Source organism: Podarcis vaucheri, assembly GCF_965113315.1.
Source record: "Podarcis vaucheri genome assembly, chromosome: 1".
Taxonomy (NCBI): domain Eukaryota; kingdom Metazoa; phylum Chordata; class Lepidosauria; order Squamata; family Lacertidae; genus Podarcis; species Podarcis vaucheri.
Genome location: NC_138759.1, coordinates 120,103,507 through 120,115,173, shown reverse-complemented (window position 1 = coordinate 120,115,173; position 11,667 = coordinate 120,103,507). Strand labels below are relative to the sequence as shown.

General features: G+C 45.9%; 1 protein-coding gene across 4 annotated transcripts in view; it reads left to right on the top strand.

The window, feature by feature from the left end:
* RAPGEF4 (Rap guanine nucleotide exchange factor 4) overlaps positions 1 to 11,667 on the top strand; it is a 187,833-nt gene that overhangs the window by 161,233 nt on the left and 14,933 nt on the right. For all 4 annotated transcript variants that reach the window (XM_082230540.1, XM_082230542.1, XM_082230541.1 and 1 more), the window contains 3 exons: positions 754 to 900; positions 5,378 to 5,475; positions 10,613 to 10,738. In XM_082230540.1, the coding sequence (XP_082086666.1) occupies positions 754 to 900; positions 5,378 to 5,475; positions 10,613 to 10,738 (371 nt within the window). The remainder of the gene's footprint in view (positions 1 to 753; positions 901 to 5,377; positions 5,476 to 10,612; positions 10,739 to 11,667) is intronic.

Genomic DNA, 11,667 nt, shown 5'->3' with positions numbered 1-11,667 from the left:
CGGTTTTTGAACCAGGGAGGGCAGGGTATAGCTAAATATTTATTTATTTATTTATTTACTTACTTATTTATTTATTATCATCAATAGGGATAAAAATGCATGCCTACTGCCAATCTCTGGGACTTTCTGGTTCGGCTGCTACTCCTCCTTGCTGTTGGTGCCCTGCTCTCTCAACAGCATGTGAGCGGTGTGAGGAGCAAGGAGGAGCAGAAGCAAGCCTCCACAGATCTTGCCTCCTCCCTCTCAGACAGAGATGGGGATCCTGTGGTTTTCCAGATATTCCTGGACTCCAGCTCTCCTTCGCCCCAGCCACAATGGTCAGGGGTGACGGGAGCAACATCAACTTCCCCATCTCTGCTTTAGGATTGGGCCTAGGAGAAGCAAGGAACTATGGGGCCCACTGAGAACCCCCTCCCCTTTAACAAAAGAAAGTAAAATGTGGCAGTGCTAAGTTGCATACAGTTGTAATGCAATACCTCAAGGACCACCTCTTTCCATATGAACCTACTTGGACCCTGAGGCCCTCCTTCGTGTGCCTCCTCCTCGTTCCTTTTTAACCAGGCCTTTGGTTGATCTGATTTCCATCCTATGCCCTATATACCCTATATATTGTATTTTAATACTTTGTTGGAAGCCGCCCAGCCAGATGGGCAGGGTATAAATCATCATCATCATCATCATCATAGTCTGCATCCTACCTTGTTTCATCTTCTTACAGCCCTTATTCATGATGTGCCTTGTTTTTGTCTGAAGTTTTGTTCAAGGTGTACTGCATCGACCAAACCTACACGACAATCCGCATTCCAGTGTTGTCTTCCGTAAAAGAAGTTATCAGTGCCGTAGCTGACAAGCTAGGCTCTGGAGATGGCTTGATATTAGTAAAGATGAGCTCGGGAGGAGGTAAGGGAATTTGCATAATCTTTAACACTCCTCATTTACCTTTGGGGCAGCAGACCATGAAGGAATGGGAAAAGCTCGCACTGATTTCTTTAAAGACTTTTCGTGTTTCATTTTTAATACCTGGCCAACCGGACTGCACCTTTCGCCGTGGGCAGCGGAATCTAAATTTCTGCGCCTTGGCTGTCATCAACATCCCCACCACACCACCCCCAAATCTGCAGCTGGAAACCTCAGTCTGAAGCCACAGCACATTACACAAATTAGGTCCATGGCCAGAGTGAGAATGTAAGCTTTCAGCCTTTAATTGTAGATTAATCCAATGGATTGGTTTAGTTGTACATTAATCAGCTAAAGCTTTAGTTGATTACTTGGGAGGCTGCGTATTAACGGCTCACCTGTTTATTTTTGAGGCTGCCCCATGTGTCTGGTTTGCCGCTGCTGTGAAGAGAATATTAAATATATTCTTGCCATCTCACCATGATGAAAATCATTAAACTGGAAATCACCTCACGGTTCGTTTAATAGATAAAAAAAGAGGCACATACGTACCCTGTACGTTTTCGGAAATAAGCAAGTATGTTTAAACTTATTTGATTCATTGGTTTAAAAGCCAGGCGATGAATCAGCCGAAAATTATTCAGTTGGTCGACAGACATTAAACTTGATTCAATAATTTGACTGATGTATATCTTCCATGATATTTTTAAATAAAGAGGCTTTTTTAGTAGTATATCTGTGTTAGGATCGGTGAACTGCCCTGAGATCTGTATTTATACAGCGGTATATAAACTGAAATAATAATAATAATAACAATAATAATAGCACAACAGCTTTGAGGTAATATATAAACTCTGGTGGAAAGACAGGATACAAATTTAACAAATAAGGATGCAGCCCTATTTACACTTAGCTGACATGGTCCTCCTGCTTTCCGTTTTCTCCTCACAACGACCCTGTGAGGTAGGTTAGGCTAAAAAAAATGTGATTGGCTCAAGCTCACCCAGTGCGCTTCATGGCTGAGTGGGGATTTGATCCTTGGTCTTCAAGTCCAACATTTGAACCACTACACCATGCTAGCTGCCATGCTGCCTCTGGGTGGTCTGTGAATGTATCTCATGTCCCCATCCAACCCACTTTCTCTCCTTAGTATTTATGTGTGGGTCCGTTGCTCAGTCCCTGCTCCTGCCAACCTAGCAGTTCGAAAGCATGTCAAAGTGCAAGTAGATAAATAGGTACCACTCCGGAGGGAAGGTAAACGGCGTTTCTGTGCACTGCTCTGGTTCGCCAGAAGCGGCTTAGTCATGCTGGCCACATGAGCCGGAAGCTGTATGCCGGCTCCCTCGGCCAATAAAGCGAGATGAGCGCCGCAACCCCAGAGTCAGCCACAACTGGACCTAATGGTCAGGGGTCCCTTTACCTTTAATGCTTGAGGCGGGGGGAACAAGGTTCTATAAATCCTATGGGAATCCTTCTTGCATAGGAGATCATGCCCTATATGTTTTCATTTGGTAAAATTTAGGGTGGGTTTTTTGGGAGAGGGGAGGGAGGGTCCTATGGCAAAAGCTTTGTTTTGATAGAAGATTAAATATTTGACCTTTAAGGCCGAGCATTAGTTGAAGGGAAGTCTTTAAGAAAGGTAGCGCTGCGTTGAGGTACGACTGCTGGTTCCAATTTTGTGTGGCGCTGTGAATTCTGACAGAGTTAATTAAAGCTACATTGGAACGCAAATAGAAACTGTTTTCGGGGACAATTCTTTTTCCGCAAATGAATTGATACCAGGGGCGTCCCTATTCTGCAATTTCAATAGGATTTCTTTCACCAGAGTGGGAGGCATTCTGGTGGACCTACGCTGGGACAAAAAGATTTATAAGGCAGTTAATTAGCCCTTCTGAACCAATCTGTGACGTGCAGGTATCTTTTGTTGATGGGATTGCGAGAGCTAAATATAACTGACAGCACAATCTTACGCATCTCTTCCGAAAAGCAAGCCCAACCATTGCTATTACATTCCGAGATGAATTATTACATTATATGTTAGGGTTGCTGTGTTAAAACTTTCCCCACCTTCATCTGAATGTGATAAATCTCATTGACAGCTCTTTAGACCCATTTCCCTGAACAGGAACATCAGTGTTTTTGCCATCAGCCTTCTTCCAGCGCTGTGGACTAAACCACAGAGCCCTAGGGCTTGCGGATCAGAAGGTCGGCAGTTCAAATCCCCACGACGGGGTGAGCTCCCGTTGCTCGATCCCTGCTTCTGCCAACCTAGCAGTTCGAAAGCACGTCAAAGTGCAAGTAGATAAATAGGGATCGCTCTGGCGGGAAGGTAAATGGCATTTCTGTGCGCTGCTCTGGTTCGCCAGAAGTGGCTTAGTCATGCTGGCCACATGACCCGGAAACTGTACGCCGGCTCCCTCGGCCAATAAAGCAAGATGAGCGCCGCAACCCCAGAATCAGTCATGACTGGACCTAATGGTCAGGGGTCCCTTTACCTTTACCTTCTTCCATTTATAGAGGACGCTAGTGAAGTCTTTCCAGCTCAGACTCAGAAACAGGCTTCAGGTACTTGGGAATGCTCACCTCAGGTGAACACAGGAAGGCCTCAGATTCTTCCTTTGAAGAGTTCCCCACCACCACGCGCACCCTGATTTCCCCAGGGTCTAAGCAGGCCCCATGCAACACAGTGGAGAAATCTCTTGCTTTGCTGGAGGGCTTTGAAGAGCTTCCTCTAGGACAGCTGGCACTCCAAGGACAACCAGCACAGAGTGGATTTTCTCAAATCACTTTTCCTATGGGCAGTTCTAGCAAGGGAGATGTTGTGCGAGAGACGTTGTCCCCCAGACAATCTGGGGTTGGGAGCCAAAAGTCAATTCTCATAGAGAACTTTTCTGTGGCGATCACACAGGGTCCCCGGACGTTTCACCGTCTATTGATCCCTGTGCCACCACTTTATTTCTCGCTGCCACCACCCAGGCCCTACCTGGTACAATACTGAGTCCAGTCAGGGTTAAATTGGAACATAAACTTCTGTTTATTTATTGCAGTTTAACAACCGTGTGGTTTCATAAACGGGATCGGTCCATTACAATCATGGGGTGCCTATCCAGACCTATAACTTACGCTACCTGCTCTCACTCACTAAACCACCTCTCAGATATTTACTTGTCTTCCTAGCTCCTGACTCAGCTGATTTCACTACACTAACTCAACCTACCCACAGACTCTATCCCAGTTCGCTCCCACTCCAACCAACCACCCAACTTCCAATGAACTCCTCCTTCGCCCCTCCCAGAGCTGGTTTTATAGTCCCTCTGACTCCACCCCCAGGTTCTGATTGGGTAACCTGTTTAACTATCTCACCTCCAGCACTCTCATATGTTAACATCACACCATCTTACCCTAAAGGCAGCCTTTAGGATTGACTGGCAAGGGGTGCTCTGCTAGCCCAAGAATTGGGCTTCCCCATCCCCAGCTTTCCCAGATGCAATCCTTCAAAGAACACCCTCCCCCCCCCCCAAAAAAGGAAGGGCAGTAGAAGCATTTCTCCATAGGGTCTGCCAAGAAGAGCTTGAGAAATGATGCAAGTTCCTCCTAATTTTTTGTTGAAGAACTCTTGATGACTCCAAGTTAGTCTGAGGAAAGCGGGGAAGAATTCACCCATCTCCTTACACTTCATGCCAGGGACAGTTTAAAAAGTAAGGTGGCTAGAGATTTGAGTCCCAGTAGAATGGCATCGCCGTTTAATGGTAGACACTGGTCTGGTGTAGAAGAGGGTCTCATCATAACTGAGAGCATAGGCAGGCTGCAGTCCAGGCACCTGAAGATCTTTACAAGACAAAGATCAAATCCCATAGCTGACCTGGAACTATGAATACAAGTAAAATGTTGTTGCTGTTTTTTGGTTTTGGTTTTTTTAAAAAAAAGGTTTATTGGTAACTTCCTGTTGTTTTTCTTAAAGATGGCAGCTTTTCTAGGAGCAGTATAGATTGACCGCAATGGAGAAAAGAGTCACGTGGTTCTACTACGGATGTGATTAGAAAAACATTGGGATCAAAAAATTAACACTCATAAATTTGATATTTGAAAGAGTGTTACGGAATGTAATGACAATGGAAAACAAACAATGAATGTCTGCCTCAGTGGTCTCTGTACGGTGTACATAAAAACTGTTTGGCATAAAAACACAAACAAATAAAAACAAATTTTATATATCCAAATCACAAGTAACGCCGCCGACTGAGCCGCCGCTAATACTTACCTAACCTTTGAGTGCCACACATGAATATTTGAATGTGTCATCCAGCCAAATGGGCTCTTAAATTATAAAAGCTGCCCTTCCAAATGGAAGAGATTGTCTCAAATTCCACCGTAGACATCCATTCTGTTTTGTTCCAATGAGAAGTCTTGACAACTTACTTTTCTTGTGATAATGGGCGTGCGTTTTCTGTAGTATATCCCATGCTTTTCACGTTCACAGAAAAGGTGGTGCTAAAACCCAACGATGTTTCGGTGTTTACAACGCTCAGTGTTAACGGACGCCTCTTTGCTTGCCCTCGAGACCAGTTTGACTCACTGGTATGTAAGTATGCTAGGCCTCTGAACGCCTTTCGGGTCAGAGGCTGTGCTTTGTACTCCTTACTTGAACGCTATATAACATACGCATTTCTTATCCTGAAAATTCCTCCTCAGCCTTTCTGCATAACTATCCGCAAGACATCTGAAGGCAGCACAGTACAAAGAAGCGTTTTACTGTTTACTGTTTTGTTATGTTTTTATATATGTTGGAAGCCACCCAGAGTGGCTGGGGCAACCCAGTCAGATGGGTGGGGTACAATATTATTATTATTATTATTATTATTATTATTATTATTATTATTATTGGAGATTTTCAAAGTTTGGCAAGAGGGCTGCAAAGAGTTGTGTGGGGAAGATCCATACTATGGGAGTGGATAGCATTCTCTGAGTAGGACGTCCCCTGAATCAGACCAGGTTTTTAAAATGAATTTATTTAGACAAATTTATATACTGTGTGTATTTTCAATATGAGTACCAGCCGCTTCTCTCATCTTTCACGCAAGAGCTACCCTAGTGTCACACCCTCATCCTAGAGAGGTCTAGAAATCAACCACATAGCAGTAGGGCCTCACAGAAAACAGTGGCAGGAACCAGCAAAAATACAGTATAGCTGTACCTTGGAAGTCGAACGGAATCCGTTCCCGAAGTCCGTTCGGCTTCCAGAACGTTTGGAAACCAAAGCACGGCTTCTGATTGGCTGCAGGAAGGTCCTGCAGCCAATCGGAAGCCCCGTTGGAAGTTCAGCTTCCAAAAGAAGGTTCGAAAACTGGAACACTCACTTCCAGGTTTCGATCATTCAGGAGCCGATTTGTTCGGGAGACAAGACGTTTGAGATCCAAGGTACGACTGTATTGAGGTGGTGATGGCCTTGGGGCGACCCCAATGATATCCTTTGGTGTTGCCACGTGTGGGGTTGCCCTGTTGGCAGGCAGCTTATTACCCATGGCAGATATGGCTAAAGACCCCTAGTCCTGGGAGCGCCAAGAGCAGTCGCCTACTTACCCAAATGATGAGCCAGGTATTTTCAGTGAACCTGTAGGGACAGGAGAATAAAACTCCCTATGCTTGTGGCGTGAGAGCATATTTCTGTCCTTTTTTTAAGTGCAGTAAAAAGAAGTGTACAGTGGTACCTCAGTTTAAGTACTTAATTCGTTCCGGAGGTCTGTTGTTAACCTGAAACTGTTCTTAACTTGAAGCACCACTTTAGCTAATGGGGCCTCCTGCTGCTGCCGCACCGCCGGAGCACGATTTCTGTTCTCATTCTGAAGCAAAGTTCTTAACCCAAGGTAATATTTCTGGGTTAGCGGAGTCTGTAACCTGAAGCGTATGTAACCTGAAGCATATGTAACCCGAGGTACCACTGTACATGTAATTTTTAAAAAAGCATTGTATATAGGCTGGCATATTATGGAGGCACAGAATAAACTCTTTCAAGTCGTTCCTCAGGGCTCTATAATTAAAACCACTGTTCTCATTAGAAAGTCTGGCTTTCCTTAAAACATTCAAAATGTTTGCGAGTACTAACAGCAGAGTAATCCCGCCATGCTCCCATGGGGTCCACTTCCAGAGACCTGAATTATTATTATAAAGTGTTTTTTTGTCCTTTCATTCAGAGCAGTTTTCGTTGGCAGGCCAGCATGAATTAAGTCCCTCGCTCCAAGCCTTCATCCTGGCTCTTGCCTCCTCAAAATGAGACACTTTGTAGGATTCAATCCATTTCATAGGAACTGTGAAATGGAAGCTTTGACGTCGCTTCAGATACAAAGATAGTTTTGGATCACAATTGTTTAAAATATAAAGGAAGCAACTAAATTTAAATGCGAATGTAAATTTTGTTTAGGTGGTAGTGTGCTTCTGGCATGCCGACGCTTGCGTCCTTCATTCATCATTTTAAAGAGCCTACTGTATTTTGGACACAGCAGGCAGGTTGCAAAGAGCTGTAGGCAAGAGTTTTGGCATTTGCCTGGCACTAAGCAGCAGCGCTTTGGGGTTTTGGGGGAAGGGGTGGGGAGCCGTCCTTTGCAGTCCTTTGTGTTTAAAAGATTGGGAGATCTTCAGAGTAGATACAAATGTAGTTGAAGGATAGCCAAAGATGGGTACATCCATGGAACTCTCTCAGTCCTGGTTCATAATCATAGTAAAAGGCACTGTCTCATTCATTTTAACAACAACAACAAAAATCAGTGCCTTCTACTGAATCAGTAAAATTTAAAAGTGCTTAACTTGGCTTGGGTTGTGCCTGCGTTTTTTGATGCTTTCGACCATTATTCCTTCTACTCCTTAGGAAAGCTTGCGTTTAGGATAGCCTTAAAAGTGCCAGGCAAAAGCTTCCAGTTTTATGTTAATGTTTAGGGAACATATTGTAATATGGAAACAATTTGGAAAGGGAAATGTTGTCAATGAACTGCACTGCCCTCTAGTGGAGTAAAAAGCAGCTAGGAAGGATAGCTTTACCTATCGTTGGGCGGCTGCCAGCTCAAATTACTGGTAACTAAAATGCAAACGGTGTTAAGTTAATTCTTCTTAATGCAGGACTGTAGATATCAGCTCCGCTTACAAATTCAAGTGGGGAGCCGATTCTGATCAATTAAAATCCTTCAAAATGGAACGTCTCATATCTTGCATGATTCTGCCTCTGCAGCTACAATTCAAGCTATGAATGGCAGCCAAAATGCTGTCTAGTCTCTAAACCCTGTTTTCCCAAGGTCAAAAGAATCCTCACAGGAGACCCTTACAATCCACTCGCCGTTGCATCACTCACAAGCTGAGAGAGATAGAAATGCCATTTCTTAGCAAATGGAACATTTCGCTATAGATTAATGCAATGTTAACATTGCTTAGCATTTATAGAGCGCTTTAGAGTCCGAAGTATTTTTCATGGATTATCTCAGTAGCTTTAAGTGGTTAACATCGTCCCCGTTCTGCTTGCTGAGTCGGGGTGAGGCCAGCATAACAGCAGCATACCTAAGGCTGTTCAGAATTTCAACCCAATATTTTCAGCTCACATATTCATCACAACACAGCATTAGTTCTCTTTAGGTCATCTATCAAACATACAAACTTTCCATTCGCGCACCAGGCGGCATCTTCATTCCTCGCGTCACGTGGCATGGGAAAACGCCGTTTTGATGTTTCTTGTTTGTTTTAATGAAAGATGGGAACAATTAAGATTAATTTAGCCCGCACTTTGTATGTGCATATAGCTGTAATTAATATAATTGTGAGTGAAGGTCATGTGGAAACAAATGGCACATAATGAATGGTATATTTATTCATGAGTGTACTCTTTGTATGTCAGAAGCCCCCGGTGTCAAGTAAACAAAAGAAGATTCCCCAGATGATTCCTAGGTCTGGAGATATGTGCTGTAAATGGCTTGTAAACGCGCAAGGATTTCTCTCCAGCCTGTTTCCTAAAGTGATATTTGCCCCGCTGGGGAAAACACACAGTGGGTACAAAAGGGCCCAGTTTCAGTCCCTGGCAACTCCAGGAAGGAATGGGTGTCCCCTATTAGGAAGCATGGAAAGCCACTGCCAGTCAGTGGAGACTGGGCTAGATAGACCACCGGCCTCACTTTTCCTGGCAGCTTTCTCCTGTATTCTTCTGCCCTGCAATGCAGCAGGAATGATGCATGAGAGAGAAAGAGATTTATATCATTGTATTTTAAGGCTGCTTTGTTTCAGTTATTCGACCCGACCTGGCCACAGTGATCCATGCGACGGTCACCTCCAGGCTTGACTACTGTAATTCGCTCTACGTGGGGCTGCCCTTGAAGCTGACCCAGAAACTCCAGCGGGTGCAGAATGCTGCAGCGAGGCTCCTCACGGGGTCTCTGCCATGGGAGCATATTCACCCAGTGCTTTTCCAGCTGCACTGGCTCCCGGTGGAGTACAGGGTCAGATTTAAGGTGCTGCTTTTGACCTTTAAAGCCCTTCACGGCCTAGGACCCTGGTACCTACGGGACCGCCTCTCCCGGTATGCCCCACGGAGAGCCTCAAGGTCCATAAATAGCAACACCCTAGAGGTCCCGGGCCCTAAGGAAGTTAGATTGGCTTCAACCAGAGCCAGGGCCTTTTCAGCACTGGCCCCAACTTGGTGGAACGCTCTGCCTCACGAGACCAGGGCCCTGCAGGATCTGATTTCTTTCCGCAGGGCCTGTAAGACAGAGTTGTTCTGCCTGGCCTTTGGCTCGGAGCCAATTTGATTCCCTCCCCCTCTTTCTTTTTTCTTTTCCTTTCTCCTCCTGTGATGAGGCTACATTTTAATATTTTAATGTTTCAATATTTTAATGTTGTATTTTAATTTTGTTTTTAAGTTGTAATCATTCAACTTGTTTTTATTATTGCTTGTTAGCCGCCCTGAGCCTGGCCTTGGCTGGGGAGGGCGGGGTATAAATAAAAATTATTATTATTATTATTATTATTATTATTATTATTATTATTATTATTCGTTTCCTGCAGCAAGGAAAACAATGAAACCAAGCTCACGTTGTTGGCATCCACCTGTCTCAAGAGACAATGGACAGAGCCTCCAGGGGTGAAGTCAAATCGCTGTGCTGGCAGCGTCAAAGTGACCTCCCCAGAGCACAAGCCTGGGCAGTGGGTGTGGAGGCCCTGGGCTGCCCAGATGACAAGGCCCCCCTCTCAGCCTTGCTGATGTGGTCCAAAGGAAAGCTGAGCTATAGGTTTGGCACCAGCTTGGCTGCAGGGAGTTGCTGGAAGGAGGCGTACAAGGCACCATCCAACCGCCTTAGGGACTGCACTCCAGATTGGTATAGGGTTTACTGCTTAGCCTTTTATTCTCTTGAAGATATCCCACAAGGCAGCAGAGGTTTAGGATAAGAGTTTCCCCTTCTCCTAGATGGGCTACCTTTGCAGGTTGACGAGTCCCGCTTGCCCTTACCTAGCTCACAGTGACAATCATCCCTGTATGCTTTTCTCTGTGCGTTTATGCAGCAATGTGCGTGTTGTGCATTTAACTTCGAAGCCATTGTTTTTGTTTTGTGCTGTGACCAATATCCACACAGTCAGTTTTATACAAGCGTGCAAAAAAGCAAAACAGAAAAAGAGCTGTTAAAACAGAGTGAGAAATCAGGTGGATAAGAACGTTTACAGAGAGCTTCGTCGTTATTTTTCCCAGGTTCCGCTGCAGGAACAAGAAGGCCCATCGACTGGTACTGTGGGAATGTTTGAACTCATGAGCTCCAAAGACTTAGCGTATCAAATGACCATTTATGAGTGGGAGCTTTTCAACTGTGTGCATGAGGTGAGGAGAATTCTTGTGCATGTCCCATCACAAGGCTGAGACAGAAGTGGCTAACGTGGCAGGGCAGAGTTGCGACAGAACTAGGTCTCTTCCCAGTGCACCTACACCATGTTGGCCTTCCCATTCCTTTGCCCCCACACCCGTCTCTCTCTCTCCCAGTAAGCAGCAGTAGCGCATTTGCCAGGAACTTAGTCTTGCAGCTCTGACCCCCCTGGACGGAGTGCTGCTGGGATGCAAAATTCGGTGGTAAAATCCAGAGGCGGTAGAATGAGTTTTATCACTTCAGCCTGCAAGTGCAGAATGCCATTTGGCACACCAGGGAGCTCTAACATTTCTGCCAATTCTTAAGTGAAAGGAAAACATTTCTGTTTCTGGAAATATTACACAATTTCAGTGGCGTAGCGTGGGGGGTGCCAGGGGTGCCGGCCGCACCGGGCGCAACATTTGGGGGGGCGCGTTTGGCCGGCCCTCCTCGAGGAAGCAGGAACCCCACTGTCCTCGGACCTCCTCCGAAGGCTGGCGGTGGGGCGGAGAGACCTCCTCCCGCCGCCAGGCTTCGGAAGGATGCTCTGAAGGCTGGCGGTGGGGCGGAGAGACCTTCTCCCCGCACCAGCCTTCGGAAGGCTGCTCCGAAGCCTGGCGGTGGGGCGGAGAGACCTTCTCCCCGCGCCAGCCTTCGGAAGGCTGCTCCGAAGCCTGGCTGTGGGGCGGAGAGACCTTCTCCCCGCGCCAGCCTTCGGATGGCTGTCCTGAAGACTTGTGGTGGGAGCAGTGGCATAGCGTGGGGGGTGCAGGGGGGGCCTGCCGCACCTGGCGCAACATCGGGGGGGGGCGTGGAAGATTAATGCAAGTTTAGCACTCATTTCCATACTATTTGCACACAGAGCTCTCTCTGCTTCTTTTGTAGCAACAAACATGGAAAAGAGAAG